General features: G+C 27.6%; 2 protein-coding genes across 4 annotated transcripts in view; both read right to left on the reverse strand.

Moving 5' to 3' along the window:
* The window catches only part of LOC117171885, a 23,369-nt gene extending 17,768 nt beyond the window's left edge, over positions 1-5,601 (reverse strand). For all 3 annotated transcript variants that reach the window (XM_033359532.1, XM_033359531.1, XM_033359530.1), the window contains exon 1: positions 5,433-5,601. The gene's annotated coding sequence lies outside the window, so the exon portion shown is untranslated. The remainder of the gene's footprint in view (positions 1-5,432) is intronic.
* Positions 5,602-10,502: 4,901 nt separating this feature from the next.
* LOC117170627 overlaps positions 10,503-21,252 on the reverse strand; it is a 42,669-nt gene continuing 31,919 nt past the window's right edge. Inside the window, exon 5 of the mRNA XM_033357530.1 lies at positions 10,503-12,936. Coding sequence (XP_033213421.1) covers positions 11,104-12,936 — 1,833 coding nt within the window. The 3' untranslated portion in view covers positions 10,503-11,103. The remainder of the gene's footprint in view (positions 12,937-21,252) is intronic.

Raw genomic sequence — 21,252 nt, forward strand, 5'->3', positions numbered from 1 at the left:
ACTTTGAACTATCCAATTTAAGAATCCAGTAGCAAAAACGCGATCGCGATTTCTTTTGCGACAATGAAAATTCGTCATAGCTTTGTCTTCACTGAAAAACCCACAATGCTAATAACCAAATTCATATCTTGTCAAAAGGATATTCGCTAAGGATCGAATTTTCTAACAAAAATATTAAAAATCAAATAAATACTTGAATTTCCATTAAAAAATTTCATTTCTAACCAAAAAAAGATGACTTTACTACACCATGAGAGATAAATTTTCAACAAGAGTAAAGTTTCTAAACTAAAAAGTCGAATGTTTTAGATAACAGTGAACTTTGAAATAGGAAAAGATGAACTTTTAACCAAAATTATCATTTTCAATCAAGAAAGATGAATTTTTAATAAGATATTTTGATTTTGAACCAAGACGTATAACTTTCAAATAAACAAGAAGCATTTTTTACCCAAAAGACTGTTTAAAAAAATATAGGAATTTTCTACTAAATTGTTGAATTTTTAACTTATACAATAGACAGAATAAAGTTTTAATCAAAAATGGAATAATTACATTTTCACATAAAAACTCGAATAAAGAAAAAAAAATTTCGAACCAAAAAAAAAAGAATTTTCAACAAAATTACTAAATTGTCAACCCAAAAGATGATTTTTCGATCAAGAAGACTAATGTTCTACCGTAAAATATAATTCTTCAATTAAAAAGTTTAATTTTCAGGCCAAAATGATCAAAATTCTACAAAACAGTTAAATTTTGAACATAAAAGTTAATTTAAAGGTAAATAGTTAAACTTTTAAATATAATTATGAGTCCTCAATAAAAAAAAATAATTTTCTTACAAAGTAGTTCAATTGTAAGTCTAATAATCGACTTTTCAACAAAAAAGATGAATTCTTAACTAAAAATATAACAGTTGATATTTCAATCAAACATTTGAATTTTCCCCAAACAGGATAAAATTTCAAACAAGAAGATTAAATTTATACCAAAAAAGACGGATTTTCAAGCAAAAAATTGAACTTTCAACTAAAAAATCCGCATTTGGAATGGTTGAATGAAACTTTATCAAAAAGATGTCTTTTGGATCGCAGTATTTATATGAGTCTTCATATTCTAACCTTAAAATAAATCAAAAACTACTATCCTTTGTTCAGAAATTTTTCTCTCTTTCGCGTTGTCATGCTAAGAATAGAATTTTGGTTTTCACATTATTTTGTACGGATAAAGCAAAATATCCTAAAAGTCTTGTTTAGATTTTTACGTATCTCGCGTCTTTTGGCGCAATATTGTAAAATGGTTAAGAAATTTCATAGGATTTTTCAAAAGCTATCATTTCTCTTTGAGACTTTTTTTCATATTTTACGTCGTTTCGTTCAAAATTTGAATTTTGTGCTGTCAAATTTCGGACAATTCTAATACTTTCTCAATTAATAAATGATAAAAATGTAATAAATTATTACAAATTTTGATCTCTTTTTTGGGTGAATAACTTTTCTATCAATTTGTTTTCGTACCTTTTGTCGTTTTTCCATATCTTTTTTTATTTTTAATGTTATTTTTATGATTAAAACAAAAACTACGTGTCCTATTAAAAAGTGATTTATAACTTTTTTCACACATTTTTTATTTTTAATGATATTTTTCACGAATAAAATAAAAAGTACGCGTCCTACCAAGAAAATCCAAAAAATTGTTAAGATAATCTTGCAGGGCTTTCAAAAAGCAATGTTTTTCTTTTCTTGACTTTTTTTCATATCGTGCGTTTTCTAGTTTAAAATTTTGATTTTCGATTGAATTTTGAAATTGCTACAACTCTAAGAATTTCCTGTTTATTAAAAAAAATCTTCAGGTTAAATTGTTCGTCTTTGTAATACTATAAGTATCCGTACATAGAATTTTCAAATTCAGAAATAAATGGTCTCCAAAATACTTAAAAAGCGCTCATTTTTTAAATTTTTATACTAAATGGCTGGTTAATGAAGTGGTGCTTTCTTCTAGGACCTAAAAAAATGGTGCCAAAGATCGACTTGATCCGTTCATTTTTTCGAGAGTTATGTTTACGGACGGACAAACAGACAGACAGGCGCCATCTTAAAAACTTGATTTTCGGATTCATGGGGTCTCGAAACGTGGAGATCCGTAGATAAAGTATGGTGTCAAATTTCGGACAATTCTAATACTTCCTCAATCATAAATGGTGAGAATGTAAAAAGATAAGTTTTTAAACAAATAGTTAAATTATTAACTGAAAAAAGATAAATTTTTAACAAAAAATTGAATAGTTTAATTGTCAAATTAACATTTTTATTTTCAACCAAACAAGAAACGAATTTTTAACAAAGCAATTAAATCTTCAACCAACAAATAGAAGTTTTAAACAAACGAGATGAATTCCTAACCAAAAATGTAGTAATTTTTGTTTAATATTATTTTTTACGATTAAAGAAAAAACCACGGATCCTATCTAAAAATAATTTATAAAAAATGTGACGTTCTTTTGTTTGGTAAACAACTTTCGTCTATTCCTTTTTTTCGAATCTTGTATTGTTTACCTAAAAATTTTAATTTTTCAAAATACTTTTTTACGATTAATACAAAAACTACGCGTCCTATCAAAAAATGATGAGAATAAATTTGTAGATCTTTCTAGGGTGAACAACTTTTGTTTTCCTTTTTGTATATAGTGTCGCTATTCCGACAAATTTATTTAATTTCCTATCTTACGTAGTTTTGCCGAAAAATTGAGTTTTTTTTTATTTTTAATGGCATATATCACGATTAAAACGAAAAAATGAAACTTATCAAAAAGTGTTTTTAACCAAATTTGTTCATGTTTTTGAAAATAATAATTTTGTTTCTTAGCATTTTTTCATTTCTCGTACATTTTTTATGGAAAATGAAATTTATTATATAAAAAAAAACATTTGCGATCGATAAAACAAAAACCATTGTTTAAAAATGGCTGGTTAACGAAAATTTTCTTCCTTTCTGTGTCCTAAAAACGCGTGTTAAAGCTCAATCCAATCTTATCAGCCTTGCGAAAGTGATCGTGTATACAGACAGACTGACACCTTCGTAAAAATTGTTTATTTCTGACTCAGGGGTTCTCAAAACGTGGAGACTCGATGAAAAGTCACGAAGTCAAATTTTTCATAAAACTAATTCCTTCTCATCAGGATTAGAATGTAATGATTTTTTACTAAAAAATATGGCTGGATTTTCGTATTCGCTATAAGTTTTAAATGTTACCTAAGTTCCTAACGTTATTTATACTTTTGTTGATTTTTTTATGAATAAAAGAAGACATATTTCCTCTCGATAACCGTTTTTCAAAAATTTTACATTTTTATTATTTTTAATAACAAATAACTTGCAGGTTAATGAATTTCATTTTTGGACTTCTGGAATAAAAACGTAAGTAGATGATAATTGAAAAATACTATTTTAATATAAATATAGACAAATAATTTTTTAATCAATTCAGAAATGATAGAATCTAAATTTTTAATCCACATTTAAGTTTGTACATCCTTTTAGGGTAAACAACTTTCGTCTATTAATTTTTCTTCATACCTTGTGTCGTTTTTCAAATAAAAAATGTAGTTTTTTTAAGAATAAAACAAAAAGCTACGCATGTGAAAAAATTAATTGCCAATTTGTAGCCCTTTTGAGGATGAACAACTTTTGTATTATTATTTTTTACGTAGCTTGTATTTTTTGTCAAAAAATTTAATTTTTTATGTTTTTTTACGAATAAAACAACAACTACGTATCCTATCAAAAAGTGATTAATAGGGCAGATCTGTATTTGGTACACAATTTTTATTGATTCCACGGATCTTAACGCAAAAGGAGCTCAAAAAAGGTAGATTAAACATTTATTTTTACATGTCGAACAATCCTTTTATAAGAAACGTTACATTTAGAATTTTTTAATGATTTCTGCCATTAAAGAATTCATTTAAATGAATTGGATATTCTTAGGTCGCTGGAAATCTATTCAGAGTGATATAAAAAAGTCAAGAAAAAAAAATAAAATGAGTTAAATACACCACTTTTATATGTATAACATAGTTTGAGATCGGTTTAAATCTTTTTTTTTAAGTTGACGCCAGATTTTAAAAATTGAAAAAATGCCTTATTTATAATTTTTTGAATATGTACAAAACCATGCTTTTTGGATTGATTCGAACCTGAAATTTTTTCAGCTTGAACGAAAGAAACATGCTAATATTTTTGGCTCTGGGAAATTTTCTTTCATGGTGTTTACAACGTTCCAAAAAAGAAAAAAAAATTAATCCCAAAAAACTTAAATTACGAACAAGGTTTTTTAACCTGCTTTAAAATGTTTCAGCTTCAAAATATTTTAAAGAGTATTTTTAATGACTCAGCACAGAAAAAAGGAGAAGTTTTTGAGAATAGGGAAAGAAATAGGGATTTCAAGAAAAAAGGGAAACTGCACCCTCCGATTCATCTTCTTTCCGTATCTTTAATATAGATGGACCGCAAAATGAAATCGGAATTTTCATTATTTTTTCTACGATTAAAATTTGAATTTTGGATTTCTCAAGAAAAATCAAAAAGTTGTTATAATCTTGTTTGAAATTGCTATAAATCTGATAATTTTCTTTTTACCCAAAAAAGTCATAAGAATAAATTGTTCGAGTTTCCGAATACTACGAAGAGGCGTAAATCGAATTTTTAAATTTTGAAAAAAATGGTCTCAGCAACGTTGAAAATGCTCATAACTTTATGTATTTTTATACAAAATATATAGTTAACAAACTCGTTCTTTCTTTTTGGTGCCTAAAATTGTGTGCCAAAGCACAATCCAATCCGATCAGTCTTTCAAAAGTTATCTGGTATAAAAACAACAACAATGACACACATCGTAAAACCGGGCTTTTTCGGATTCAGATCACGAAACGTGAAAATTTAAATAATTCCGCGATATTTTCCGCGATATTCAGTTTTTCAGATAAAAACAATAACTTCTCAATATGATGAGAATTTAATATTTCTTGATACAAATTTTTGCTGATTAAAAAAGGAAGCGATTTAAAGTAGAAACGAGAAAGTTCAGAGATGATTTTGGCAATATTTTAAACAAGAATCTTCTCAAATATTTGAAATATCACTGATAATCGAAGTCTTTCGTACTTTCGTATTACGCTCATCCCCTATCTACCTTATACATTAAACGCGCAATATACGTATTTAAATTTGAAATTCTTGGAAATAGAAGAAAAAAGAATCTAACGTTAAAATTTTGATAACACTCTCTTAAATGTCTCCACTTTAAACAGTGACGTGCAACTTTGAAGAATTTAAAAAAATTGCATGACACTATTTTGAATACAAATATTTTCTATAGCTAATTGGTGTAAATGACAGGAAAAGGGAAGATTTCCCGTATAAAATAGAATTACCGCTTTAGATTATTGGCACGGTGGAGGGCTCCGGTTCGCTGATTAAAGTCACACGCAATTCTACCGATAATACTGTGCGATTATTTACGTTTATTTGAACATTCGGTGTTTTATTTCACTGCAACGCAGCCGACAATGTTTTACAATATGGCGGCGATTCACGGCCTCTAATCGTTTCGCTGGGTTTCTCCTCCAACCCGCTGACCGACAATGCGCAGGAATAAAAAATGAAGACCTGCGCACCAATGGGAACTCAGGAGTGGGAGTTCAGAAAAGTTAGCGCGTAATTCAAATCAGCATTCTAATTTAAAGATTTATTTAACTCGAATATAAATGTTACTTTTAATTAAGACATATACTGACATAGTTAAAGGCACAATATTTATGGTACATCTGATGAAATTATATATTGATATTCAACGAAGTAAAGAACATATGCGAGGGTAAATTGTTTTGTAAATAAGAAAATGAAAATTCAATAGATTTGGATTTTAGACAAAAAAATCGGCATCGTTTACAGCGTTTTCCTGATTTTAAAATTATTTTCTCGATAGTTTTAAAACTAATGCATTTTAAAATAAGGTCTGTAAATAATATTAAATTCTATATGAAAAGCTTTGAAATCTTAAGACAAAACAAAATACATTGCGTTTTCCATAAAATAGTTGACTTTTCGACACGAAAGAATAATTTTCAATCCAGAAATATAAATTTTCAACAATAAAGTTAATTTTCAACCACATAGTTTAATTTTCTACATGATCAATAAACTGCTCAACCCAAATAAATTAATTTAAAAAAAAACAGTTGAATTAAAAAAAATTAATTTATCCAAAAAATGGAATATTATATAGATTTTCACTTAAAGAATGAAATTTTAACAAAGAAAAAAGAAATTTTCAACCAAGTAGTTAAATTTTTAATCAAAGAGATGAATTTTCACATAAACTCATAAATGTTCAACAAAAAATGAATTCATAACAAAGCAATTCCACTTTCAACCAATTAGTTGAATTTTTAGCAAAAACATGTATTTATAACAAATTTAATACATATAAAAAGCCAACATCTCTCGCCGTCCCGAAATTCGAGATGAGTAGTGAATATTTTTAATAAGCTTGGCTAGTCAAATTGAATTTCAATCAAAAAAAAACATCAAATTTCTAATAAAATAATTACTTTTTCAACCAGAAGATTTTTTAAATAAAAATATGATGAATATTCAACCGACATACGATCCAATCGTAAATCAAAAAGAAATAAGAGTCAAAAAACATGTTCTTCGAAACTCAGATATTTATTTAATAGAACCTACGCTAATTTGGTTTTCTCGTACTATATTTTTAAAAATGTAGTCTAATCGATTGAAGTCTCAATATTTTTTGAGACTTCTAAATGAATAAATTTTAATTAATTTTTTTTAAATAATTGATTTAAATGTTTTGTTTTTTTTTACTGAAATTTGATCTGTTTGACTATTTTAAGCCATCATCAACTCAGGTAACAATGTATTTGAATCTACGTAATTATCCATCATATTTGTTCAGACTAAAATTACTAATCTTTAATATAATTATTTAGGTTAAAGGCATGTGACACAGCTAAATGCCTATATTACCGACCTCACTTTTTCCGTTCACTGAATGTTTTTTTGAACCTAAGAACTTTTTTTGTAAATAAAATATCGAGCTGAAACTTTGGGAAATGTATTAGAGTACAATAAAGTACGTTTAGGTACTGCATTTTGGTAGGAACTTCACTGAAAATTATTTCATTTTTTTTCTGAACCTCAACATTTTTTGAACGTTCAAACTTTTTTTATACATAAAATATCGGTCTTAAACTTTGAGAAATGCAAGAGCCGAAAGAAAACTATGTTCAAGTACAAAGCTTAATAATAATAGATGTAAAAAAATATATTTCAATAATCAATTCCAACGGCATCAGCCGGTAACGTTGTACACGAAAATACGAAGTCTCTAGATCCTCGTCTAGTGGCCGCCAGGTTTCGTATTTTCGTGTATAACGTTACCGGCTGATGCCATTGGAATTGATTGTTGAAATATATTTTTTTACATCTTTTATTATTAAGCTTTGTACTTAAACGTAGTTTTCTTTCGGCTCTTGCATTTCTCAAAGTTTAAGACCGATATTTTATGTATAAAAAAAGTTCGAACGTTCAAAAAATGTTGAGGTTCAGAAAAAAGATAAAATAATTTTCAGTGAAGTTCCTACCAAAATGCAGTACCTAAACGTACTTTATTGTACTCTAATAAATCTTCCAAAGTTTCAGCTCGATATCTTATTTACAAAAAAAGTTCTTAGGTTCAAAAAAACATACAGTGAACCGAAAAAGTGAGGTCGGTAATATAGGTATTTAGCTGTGTCACATGCCCTTAAGAACCTTTGAAAAAGGTACGCATATGTACCGAAACGTAAGGAAGTTTAAAAGGAGTTTTTTCCATTAAATAAATATCTGAGTTTCGAAGAACATGTTTTTTTGACTCATATTTATTTTTGATTTACGATTGAACTGTAAGACATAAATAATTTGAAATCTACGATTTAAAAACAACGACATAGTTACATTTTCAATTAAAAAAATTAATTTTCCACAACAAAAAAACGAATTTTCAACAAGAGATAAATTTTTAACCAAATGATGAATCATCAATAAAAATTTAATTTATAACAAAGCAGTTCAACTTTTAAACAAGTAGCTCAATTTTCAATCGAAAAATGATAAATTTTTCATGAATAATTTGAGAGTTGAATTTTTAACTGGAATAATTACATTTTCTGACAACAAATTAATTTTTTACCACAAAAAATGCATTTTCAATCAAATAATTACATTTTTAACCAAAGGGATAAACTTTTAAATTTTAATTTAAAAAAAATCAGTTGAATTCATCCGAAAAGACGAACTTCCAACAAAATAGTTACCTGCCAATGAAAAATTGAATAATTAAATTTTTAGTTAAAAAATTAATTTTCAACAAAAGAAAACGTGTTTTAACAAAAAAAAATTAATTTTTCAATTGAAAAGATGAATTTTCTCTAAAATGATGAATCTTCAAATGTATTAGTTAAATTTTCAGTTTAAAGAATTAATTTTGAATCACAAAAAACGCATTTTCAACCAATTAGTTAAATTTTTAACCAAATTGATGAATTTCGTTATCTAAAATAATGAATAATTTTCAAGGTAGATACATGATTTTTCAACCAAAGGTCGAAAATTAAAAAATATATATATACAAAATAATATAAGTGGATTTTTTTATTGGGTCCTTTTAGCAAATTAATAGCGAACCCCAATAATCACAAAACTCATTAAGAATAGTAAGAATTTATCAATTATAAACCTATTTTAAATTCTAATTAAATCCAATTAAACATTATCAAAAAGTATTAACAGATTCTATTAATTTAGTTTGCATTTAAGCGAAAAACCAGAAAATGAGGAAGTTTCTTCAAAACAAGGGGAAAAAGAGTAATTCTTCAACAGGGGTGCCCAGCGATTCCTAGGAACAAAATTCAAGTTCCTATCCAGGTTTTCCAGGTCAAGAAATTCAGTTTTTCTACGTGTCCTTTTTCACATTGAATAATCAAATGACAGTTTGTTATACGTGTAAAAGATGAAACATTTCTTTTTTTTATGGCCAACCGTTTCTAAAGGAAGCCGAATCACAAACAAATAAATGATTAATTTTTACGGACATAAGTCGTCTTTGTGAAATATTTGTGAATATTTTAAAACATTTGTAATGCCTTTGAAAAATCCTTGAAATTTTTCTTAAACTTTTGTGAAAACTTTTGCGTTCTTTTGAAATAATTGAAAACTTTTGAAATTTTTAATTTATTGAAACGTTTTGAAATTGTTTAAAACCTTTGAAATTTTTAATTTATTGAAACGTTTTGAAATTGTTTAAAACCTTTGAAATGTTCTAAAATCTTTAATATTTAAACAAATTAAATTCTTGAAATCTTTTCAAATCGTTATAAATGCTTTCAAAGGCTTGTGAAATATTTCCTATGTCTTTTGCATTTATTTGAAAGCACTGGAATATTTGAAACCTTCGTGAAATCGTTTTAGTAAACCTCTTTAAAATCTTTAAAATTCTTTTGACATCTGTATGCAATTTTGATAAAATCTTAGACGTATTTGTGAAATCCTTCAAAATCTTTAATATGTTTTGAAGTCTTTTAAAATTTTCGGAAAATCTTTAAAATCTTTGTGAAACGTTTTCAAATATTTATGAGATGTTCGAAGACTTTGAAAAATCTTTGCAATCTTTGTGAAATCTTTTTAAATCTTCTAAACAAATTTGAAATCGTTTAAAATGTTTAAAATGTTTTGAAATTTATTTTGGAAATTTTTGAATTTTAAATCTTTATGAAACGTTTATAAAATCTGTTATATATTTGTCAAATCTTTTGTATTCATTTCAAATCATTAAATTATTTGACATCTATGTAAAATTTTATAAAATTTTGGTAAAATCTTTGAAACGCTTGAAATCTTTGTGAAATGTTATGAAATCGTTATGAACTCTTTGAAAAAATTGCGAAATCTTTCTTTAACTTTTGTTTTTAAAGTCTGCTGTGTTTGTTTAAACTCATTAATATCTTTTGAAATATAAAATTGATGGAAATCTTTTAAAATTGTAAAAAATATTTGAAATCTGGTGTAATATACCCAATTTGAAATCTTCGAAATTCCTGAAATCTTTTGAAATCCTTATGAATTCTTTGAAACATTTGTGGAATATTTTGAGATCTTCTAAACCTTTTAAAATCTTTTGAAAGTTTTTAAATCTTTGTGAAATATTCAAAATGTTTGTGATCTTATCTACACCCCTTTTTTTGAATCCTTTTTAATTCTTTGAAATCCGTGAACTCTTGTTGAGATATTCAAAATCCTTCAAAATATTATAAAAGCTTTGAATTATTTCTAAATGTTTTGAAATCGTTCGAATTATTTTGTAACCTTTTGAAATACGTTGTATACACAAAAACCGAGTGGTCAACCCCTCGAAAACTGTTTTAAAGGGCATCAAAAAATTCAAATTCAATAAGGTTCACGTAAGAAAATCAAGGAGATTTCCAATTTTCTAAGGTTTTAAATGGATTCTAGGAGAATTATAGATTTTCAAGAGTTTCAAGGTCGCTGGACACCCTCTTAAAAAAAGGGGGAAAAGAGTTTGAAGTTTGAAATACATAAACCCTGCACTTGTTGACCGATTTCTAAAAATAATATAATTACTATCATTTGAAACAATTTAACACAAACAGAAAATTATGTATTACAAATTACTTTATTCATTAAAATTAAATAATTCAAGACAGAAACATCAATCGTATCAATACGAATTTATATCGGTTTCTTCATCAGTGATCATTTCTGGCACTTTCACGAATCAATTACAGACAATATTTTGTTTTCTATTCCTTCCACGTAAGTTCTCAATTCTCAAGAAATCACAAAACACTTATCATAAAAAGGCATAAAAAAAAGGAATTTGAAGATTGATGAACGATTCAGTCCAATAAAATTTACTGTACAAATCCCGGAAACAAATTTAAAGAGAAGGCTCACCAGTTCATCTAAATCACAAATTGTTACTATACTCAAGTAGAAAACAACAACCATAAAATTTGTCAAGGATTACCTGAAACCCCTTGGATGTTGCGAATTAATCATAGTCCTGTAATGATGAATATGCTTCCACTGGACCCTATTTTGATTAATCAACTCCCCCAATTGAATCCCCGCTTTTTGTAAATGTGGTAGATTGAACTGAAGAGCTCTATTCATAAGATAAGAAGCTTCGCTGACGAGCCTGTCGGGTGTTTGCGGAGCCCTAGGATTGAACGTTTTAAAACTGTGCATTGGATTTCTCCCGTACTCTCTGGGATCTCTTCTTCTATTATTAAAGTGCGGACTCGGTTCAGGAAATTCACGCAGCTGATAATTAGATATCGGGATGAATTCGTCGACGGGCAATTCAAACTGACTGGGTCGTGTTTGTGGAGTGTTGCTGCAACCCGGTGAAGGGTAACCCAATTGTTCGGGGTAAAATTGTTGAGGAATATTGAATGGACTGTTTTCTAATAAAGGAGGAATAGATGGAGAAGGTTTTTGATGTAAACTTCTTCTTGGTGTAACTGGATCTTGAAGAACATTATTTTGGTCAACATAATCTTGATCAACAATATCAACATGTTGATCAACATGCTCTTCATTATCATACTCTGGATCAAAATGCTGTTGTTGATCCAAATCTTCACTACTACACTCTGCAATAGCAGCCTCTAAATTCTCACTCAAAACCGAATTACCAATCGATGTGTTTGGACTGCCTTTCTTCAAAGCCACGTACTTTTTTACCATCTCATCTAAATTCGGGTGTCGCGACCGGCCAAAAATCAAAGTGTAATAGTAATATATCTGAATATATATGTCGTGAGAAACACGTGCAGTATATAGGCCACTATTTTCCAGCAAATTTGTATGCAGTTTCCGAAGATTTGGAAGAGCATCCTTCTCCAGAGCGCAGTTGTTTTTGAATAGTAATTGCGAGAGTATTCTCATTGTATCGCCTCGGTCTCGAATAAGACGAATTAGTCTTTTATTTTTTTTCGAAATAATTCTCACGCTCTTTTCTAACTCAATCGATAAAGATTCTGCTGTTTCGTAAATCATTTCTACATCGCCCGATAGCTCTTCAAACGTTTTAAACGATTTGTCCAACCTACGAACTAGACCCTCTTTTATCCTTGGCAAATTGAATCTTATATTTAACTTATCTTCATCCGAAAGTCGCGCCCAGAAGCAAATTATTTTCTTAAAAAAAGAATTTTTGATAGAATTTTGATAATGGTTTATATTCACGACCACCTTTTTACCGTAGACAAGCTCAATGCGAAAATCACAAACCACGATTAAACACAGTTTGTCGAAATGTTTAGGCTTAAAAGTTCCTGCGATTAATCCTTCTAGTTTTGCATCCTTCAAATCACTCAGAACAATCTGACTTTGAGTTTTGCTTGAAGGCTTTCTTATTTTGACTTTATGTCCCCACTGTCCGTACCGTTTCATTTTTATTTTATTATACTTGAGTTCGAAAAGTATTTTGCCTGGATTAGTTTCGAAATTTGAGGTTGTCGAGGACGAATAATCTTTTGTTGGAGATAGAAACATCTCTTCATAACTAATGTTTTCAAACTCGGTGTTATTAAGCGAATTTCGGGACGAATTACCCGGAGATTCAGTAAAATCTACAACTTCTACGGGGTTGGGACTACTGATAGGCAACATCCGATCACATTTGTTGTAATTCGTGATGTGAGGGGGTGTAGCATAGTGTTGCGACCAACGATATTTGTTACACGTAGATGATTCGTGTCCTCGCATCGTGCAGTTGCAACAAAAGAGAGAACTTGATGATTTCATGACCTCGATTGCTTGCGTTGGCGGGTGGTGGTTTTCTTCGGTAGTCTGAAAGATCAAATATAATTTTTGTTAAGGAGTTTTCCTAAAATTATTCGCATGCTGTAAGTTCCTTATTAGCAGTCAAATCCTCAATATATATATTTCAGGGCGGCCTCTAAAAACAAAATCAATTGTTTCGTTCCTTTCGGGTAATCAACAATTTTTTTAGATCATAAAAATTATGAAATTAAGCCTTTTGTACACGGAAAAAAAATTCGTGAGGCGAACGAGTGTATCGAGAATATATTAAACTCAAAGAAAGTTTACGCTTGGTTGAGGTAAAACGTTTATTTAGAAGAGTTAAACATTTAGTTACTTTATGTAAATTGTTCTCGTAAATCAGTAATTTGGACAAAATTGCTAAGTTCGGAAGTTTACTATTTTCGACAGATCATCTAAAATTGTATTATCTTCAGATTAGTAAAAAAACTTAGTTGTTATAGAAATATTTTAACTTCAGTAGCCAATCTTTCGTCTGGTATCGCGAAAATGAATTTCACTGATATCCGTGTAATGCATTTGGAGGTCAAGTTTGTTGTTTTTATCGCGGTTCTTGATATTTCAATATAGTTATCGCCTACAATCGAAACAAATGTAAATTATTATTACTGCATCATAAACTACATTTAATATTAACATTCGCGCACATTTTAAGTGTTAAAAAGCGTTTAATTGTCCAAAGTAAATCTCAACTGTCACTGCTCCCGATTAGACCGTCGCCATTTTTTATTTCGTTGCTCCCATAATGCACCGGCGCTCTTCCGATAATTGCTTCAGCCACCTATTCTTAATATCCCTATTATACCTATACTTATTAAAGGTTTGACTATACGATATCCCTGGTATATGGAAAATGGTCAAGGATATTCATTTTCGCTGATCCAGGGATCTTTCTGAATTCCTTCGTTCGTTTTCAGCTAAATGTTTAGCTATAATAAGGAATAATATCCCTGTCACAGCTCAATTTTTTTTACCGTGTACCTGAAAAAATTCTCCATTAAAATACTGAATACTTAAATACAAAATCGAAGCGTTCAAAGCATTAATCTTTTTAATTTAAATACAGGGTAGCCGTTTTAATAACATAACAAAACTAGTCATTCCGCGGCTTCCCAGTTCGCAGACATTTTTCACGATCAAAGAAATTTAAAAATCAAACTTCAAAACTAAAAATTTTTCGATTTGAAGTAATAAAAACTGAGCTGTAAATAATTTTAAGCAATTTCAAGCTAGAAATATTTTAAATTGAAGATCACATTTTTTTATAAACTGAACACTTAAATTAAAAGTTAAATTATTTTCATTTTAAATAGTTATAAACTCCCTAAAAACCTTTAAATTTTGTTTTAAATCTTGAAACATCTACATCAGGGTGGCCGTTTTAATCGACGAAATAAATTCCCGGCCATTTCCCGGTATTTTCCCGGTTCGCAAACATTTTTCACGGTCAACGAAATTTAAAAAATGGAACTCTGAAGGTAAAAAAATTTCTACTTGAGGTAATAAAAACTGAGCTGCAAATGAAAGCACTCAAAGTGGAACTGTTAAATTTTGAACTTTCAAAATTGAAATTTAAGTTTTTAATTAAAAAATGTATTCAAATGCTCAATAATTTACGCATAGAAAATTGAAGGTACTAACAATGCTCTAAATTAAAAAATCAATCAATGAACATTAAAATGTTCAAAATTATATAATTTTAAGGAATTTTAAGCTAGAAACATCAAATATTGGAAAATTGAAAAAATTCCAACTGAACACATCTTAAATTAGAAATTCAATTATTTTCTTTTCAAATAGTTTAAACATCCTTGGGAAGCTTTAAAAATTTATTTTAAAATCTTGAGAAATTTAGAAGTTGTTTTAAATTTGTTTTAAATTTAAAATTATTTTGTCAACTGTTTCAAAACTTCTAAATATCTGTCAAAATGAATTAGATTTTTTCTACAATTTTCAAAAAATCCTGCAAATTTTAGAAAACTTCTTTACAATTTGGATAATATAAATAACAATTACCATTTATTATTTGTAGGCGAAATTTGAGTAATTTTAAGAGATGTGTAGAAGTAAAACTTGAAATGATCGCCTAATATAAAACAAAATGTAGATTTTCGCAGATTTTAAACAAAAAAATTAGATTCTTTTCAAGAATTGTGAAAGGCTTGAAAAGAATAAAAATATTGTCTTGAGATTCCTAGGAAAATTAAAAATAACTTTTCATTTTGAAACCATATTTTAAGAGAATATTTAAAAAGTTTTCCAAAGATTTAAAGACAATTTTCAAAAAAGATTCTAGAAGATTTTAAGAAAACTTGGTAAAATTTGAATGATAATTTTTAATCTTTTAAAAACTCATAAATATCTCTTAACATTATTCAAATTTTTTCTACAAATGCTCATTGGTAAATTATACATCAAAATTTAAAAATTTCACTTACAAATTAGGCATTTTTCAAATACAACAATTAAAATTGTAATTTTTTAATTTTGAAGGATCTTCGAAATTTTAACGATTCCAAGCTTTCTATGTCAAACAATTCAGTTAAAGATTCTTTACTTGTAAATATTTGGCTTCAATTTACTTTTCTTAAATAAGAACTCAAATATTGCTAAATATTCAATAATTAATCTTTTTTTAATCGAATGGGTTAAAAATGGAATGTTTTAGACTGAAAAAATATTTTTAAATTAATAAAATCCTTTAATTAAGAATATATTATCATGAAATAATATTTAACTTGAAAATACATTATACACTTTCAGTCACACGTTCACATTTGTTTAATGACTAGGAGTTTCGAATTGAAACCGTTTAAGTTTTAACGTTAAAATCTGAAAATTCTTAAATTTCTAACTGATTTAAAATCGTTTCGTCAAATCGTTTTTGTTCACTTTTTATTACTTAAAGTACCCAGTCCATCGACCACCCTGTTCATGTTGTTTTACATTCATTCAAATTTTGAATTATTTAAAGTTTTTTCAGAACTTCTAAAAATACTTTAAAATCATTTAAATCCTTCCTAACATTTTTTACATCCTGTCAAATAAAAAATATTTCCGTAAAATCTTGCAGATTCAATTAAAAAATTTTTGTAAATCTTTTCAAATCTTTTGAAATTTTCTTTAAAAAAAAATTCAAAACAAAAAGTCATTTTCAATTTTCCTAAGAGTCTCAAGAAAATGTTTTTTATTCTTATAAAGCTTTTCATAATTCTTAAAAAGCTTCTAAATCTTTTGTTCCAAGAGTGACGTGATCAAGATTTTACTCGGACGTGATTTAACTTTTATAAGTTTTATTTTAAACAAAAAATACAATGAAAAATGATTTGATAAATAGTACTATTTTTTAATTTTTTGGGATCTTCTCAACCCTTAAATAGGGGTAATTTTGGACATTTTTAAAAAACAAAAAGCGATGCTCATTTTCGTTTTCAATTACGAGTGATTTCATACCTGTAACATATTTTTCCCCCAAGTCGCTAGGGAGGTATAAAAAAAGGCTAAATTTAGCATCATTCTTTTGAAAAAATCTACATTTTGTTTTAAATTAGGCCATGGGGTTTTTGCACCAAAATTTCGGTACGAATAGCAGGATTTTGTCGACATGCGTAGACACTTCGTTTAAATTATTTGAAATCATCTAAAATTTTTAATTAATTTTGAATCTTTTCAGAACGTCGAAATATCTCTTCAATTTACTCGAATTTTTGTTTACGAATTATAAGTGTGCAATATTTATTATACATCCAAATTCAACAATTTTATTTGTAAATTAAAATTTGTTCGAATATAATAATTCGAATTGTAACGTTCAACGTTTAGTTTTGAATATCTGATTTATAATTACTGATTTTACATGAACAATCAAATAATTATAAATATTAAGTAATTGTTATTTTTCTTAATTAAAAAATTTCCAATTTTCAAATTTTAGACTAAAATACTATTTTCAATTTAATAAAAGCCTTTGATTATAAATGTATAATTTTGAAGTTCGTTTAATATTGAAATTTGAAAATAGTTGATAAAGTTTCAATCGGACGTTTACATTTGTGTAACTACTAAGCCTTTCCAATTCAGTTTTATTTTTAACGTTAAAATCTGGAAATTCTTAAATTTTGAACTGATTTCGGATCGTCTTGTAAAATCAATTATTACTCACTTGTCAATCCTTGATGTATAACTCAATTTTAATAATCATTATAATTTTTATTAACATTTTATTGATTAAAACGGGTTTTTATCCGAAAATGTCGATTTCAAACGCTACTAATTTTTAATTTATTATGTCTTAAAAACTGTATTTTAAAACTATTAAAAAAATTTTTGATGAAAATGTACGCTTAAAAATTAATTTGTTCGAATTATGCATTGTAAACTGAATGATATTATAATTGAATACGATAAATATTCAACTGGTTATTTAAAAAATTGTTGAAATCAAACTTGGACGGATTTTTGTTCTAAAAGTTTGTAAAATTCCCGGTCAAGAAATAAATTTACTGTCACTTCCTGGTTTATCTCGGTCTAATAAAATTCCTGGTCATTTCCCGGTTTCGCGATCCAGCAGAATTTCGGAAGATGCAGAAAAATCTTATGATATTTTAATAGATTTCAAAGGATTTGAGAGATTTAAGGGTATTTTCAAAGATTACAAGGAATATGCAAGTGCTTAAAAAATGTCAAAATTTTTCAAACTATTTCAAAGAGTTTGAAATATTTTAGGGTATTTCTATAATTTTAAGACACTTTCAAGCTATTTACCACATTTTCAAGGCATTTAAAATTTTGTTTCTGTTTTTAAGAAATTCGAGAAAAATTCATATGGATTTCTAGAATTCCCTAGATTTTCAGAAGAAGAATTAAGGGACTTTAAAAAAGAATGTTATCAATTTTAGGATATTTTAAAAGATTTGAAGAAATTTTCTATGGATTTCAAGAATATGGAGGATATTTCCCAAGATTTCAATAAATTTTCAAAAGCATAAATAAATGTCAAGGTATATCAAAAGGTTTCTAAGGGTTTCTTTGGTAGTCTGAAAGATAAAGAATAATTTTATTATAGAATCAAGCAATTCACACGCGAAGTTTTTTGTTAGCAGTCCAATTCTCAGTATAAACATTTCAGTGTGGCCTCTGAAAACAAAAACAATTTTTTCTAATCTAGTGGCCACTAACACTTCTCTATGCACTAATAGGTCCCCGAGATTACTCTTTTTTAAAAGGTCAAAAAAAGGCCACTGATTACGAATATCTTGGGTAGGTTTTCGAAATGTGGGTCCATTTTTATTTAAACAATTTTTTAAAGCGATTTCATTCTTTATTGACAAAAACATTTTTTGAAATTATTTTTAACATGACTGATAAAAAAAAACTTTTTTTGCGTCTTACACTTTTTCGTACGAGAAACCGTTTGAAATGTACAGCGTTATAAGCAAATGATTTTTGAACAAAATTGTCATCTTTGCACAGTGTTACCTCAGAATCTATAATTCAGAAAAATGTAAAACTTGTACACTGCCTATATCAAGGATAAGTCTCTTAAAAGGAAAGAGAAATCTTCCGATCGAATAAAAACTTCGCTCTCTAAATTGTTGTTATAAAGTTGTTATTTTTAAGAGGATATCGTTTAGACTCTTCATTTATTAATAAACAATCATTCAGATCAACAAGTGTCATAATGTTGCTTCAAATTGTTGCGATAGCTTTATCTAGCATTATTAACATAATTCGTTGTTCGTAATTTCTTTTGCTAAATTTTTTATAACAATTGATATAAATAATGCCCATCAATTAACAGATTTGGTTTCAATTCTTTTTATTAATCCTTGACACATGATTAAACTTTTCACTTTCGTTATATTATCTCGTACGACGAGCTATTATTTATGTATGTCCTTATAAACAATGTATTTTTTAAAAACATACCTTCCCCTAAAAGCAAACAAATTTCAAGTTCTTTATATCCTTAATTATACTATAAAGAATCTATTTATCTTGGGTAGCATTTTCGATATCTGACCCTTATTGTTCATAACTATTGTTATTAACAAAAACGCTCAATTAAGAAAAATCGATTTTTTCTAAACTTTTTTATGAATCTATGGCGCAATATGAAACTTTTTACTTTCGTGATATTTTTTCGTACGAACAGCCATTATTTATTTATGTCCTTATAAACAATGCATTTTTTATAAACATACCCACCGCTAAAAGCCACAAATTTCAAGTTATTAGCGATTATATTTTTTTATATCCTTAATTTTACCATAGAAAATGGTTCATTTTGTGCCATAGATTAATAAAAAAATCAATAAAAAATCGGAATTCTCAAATGAGCGTTTTTATTAATAACAATAGTTATAAAAAATAAGGCTCAGATATCGAAAATGCTATCCAAGATAATTACATTCTTTATGGAAAAATTAAGGATATAAAAAAATGTAATCGCTAATAACTTGAAATTTGTGGCTCTTAGGGGAGGTTATGTTTAAAAAAATACATTGTTTATAAGGCCATAAATGAATAATGGCTAGTCGTACGAAAAAATATCATGAAAGTAAAATTTTTATTTTGTGCCATAGATTAATTTAAAAATTTTTTAAAAATCGATTTTCCCAATTGAGCGCTTTTGTTAATAACAATAGTTATGAGCAATAAGGCTCAGATATCGAAAATGCTATCCAAGATAATTACATTCTTTATGGAAAAATTAAGGATATAAAAAAATGTAATCGCTAATAACTTGAAACTTGTGGCTCTTAGGGGAGGTTATGTTTAAAAAAATACATTGTTTATAAGACCATGAATAAATAATGGGGAGTCGTACGAAAAAATATCACGAGAGTGAAAAGTTTTATTTTGTGCAATAGATTAATAAAAAAGTTTAGAAAAAATCGATTTTCTTAATTGAGCGTTTTTGTTAATAACAATAGTTATAAACAATAAGGGTCAGATATCGAAAATGCTACCCAAGATAATTAGATTATTTATAGTAAAATTAAGGATATAGAAAAAGGTAATCGCTAAGAACTTGAAATTTGTGGCTTTTAGGGGAAGGTATGTTTATAAAAAATACATTGTTTATAAGACCATGAATAAATAATGGCTAGTCGTACGAAAAAATATCACGAGAGTGAAAAGTTTTATTTTGTGCAATAGATTAATAAAAAACTTTAGAAAAAATCGATTTTCTTAATTGAGCGTTTTTGTTAATAACAATAGTTATAAACAATAAGGGTCAGATATCGAAAATGCTACCCAAGATAATTAGATTATTTATGGTAAAATTAAGGATATAAAAAAAGGTAATCGCTAAGAACTTGAAATTTGTGGCTTTTAGGTGAAGGTATGTTTATAAAAAATACATTGTTTATAAGGCCATAAATAAATAATAGCTCGTCGTACGAGAAAAGATCACGAAAGTGAAAAGTTTAATCATGTGTCAAAGATTAATAACAAAAAAATTGAAGTCAATTCTGTTAATTGATGGGCATTATTTATATCAATTGTTATAAAAAATTTAGCAAAAGAAATTTTGAATAAGGAATTATGTTAATAATGCTAGATAAAGCTATCGCAACAATTTGAAACAACATTATGACACTTGTTGATCTGGATGATTGTTTATTAATAAATAAAGAGTCTAAACGGTTTCCTCTTAAAAATAACAACTTTATAACAACAATTTAGGGAGAAAAGTTTTTATTCGATCGGAAGATTTCTTTTTCCTTTTAAGAGATTTATCCTTGATATAGACAATGTATAAGTTTTACATTTTTCTGAATTATAGACTCTAAGGTAACACTGTGCAAAGATGACAATTTTGTTCAAAAATCATTTGCTTATAACGCTGTAATTTCAAACGGTTTCTCGTACGAAAAAAGTGTAAGACGCAAAAAAGTTTTCTTTTTGCACAGTCTTATTAAAAATAATTTAAAAATTTTTTTTGTCAATAAATAATGAAATCGATTTAAAAAATTGTTAAAACAAAAACTGACCCATATTTCGAAAACCTACCCAAGATATTCGTAATCAGTGGCCTTTTTTTGACCTTTTAAAAAAGAGTAATCTCGGGGACCTATTAGTGCATACAGAAGTCTTAGCGACGACTGGATTATTCGTCCCTTCCGGCTTACCAAAAATTTTCCCTATCATACATATTAAAAAATTGAATCTTCCGTACCTGAAAAAATATTCTATTTAAATATTTAATACTTAGACATTTCAAGGGAAGAAATAGTTAAAGTTTTAGGAATAATGAAGGATGGAAAGGCACCTGGTATAGATGAGATCCCAAATGAAGTATGGAAATATGGAGGG

Source organism: Belonocnema kinseyi, chromosome 4, assembly GCF_010883055.1.
Source record: "Belonocnema kinseyi isolate 2016_QV_RU_SX_M_011 chromosome 4, B_treatae_v1, whole genome shotgun sequence".
NCBI lineage: Eukaryota > Metazoa > Arthropoda > Insecta > Hymenoptera > Cynipidae > Belonocnema > Belonocnema kinseyi.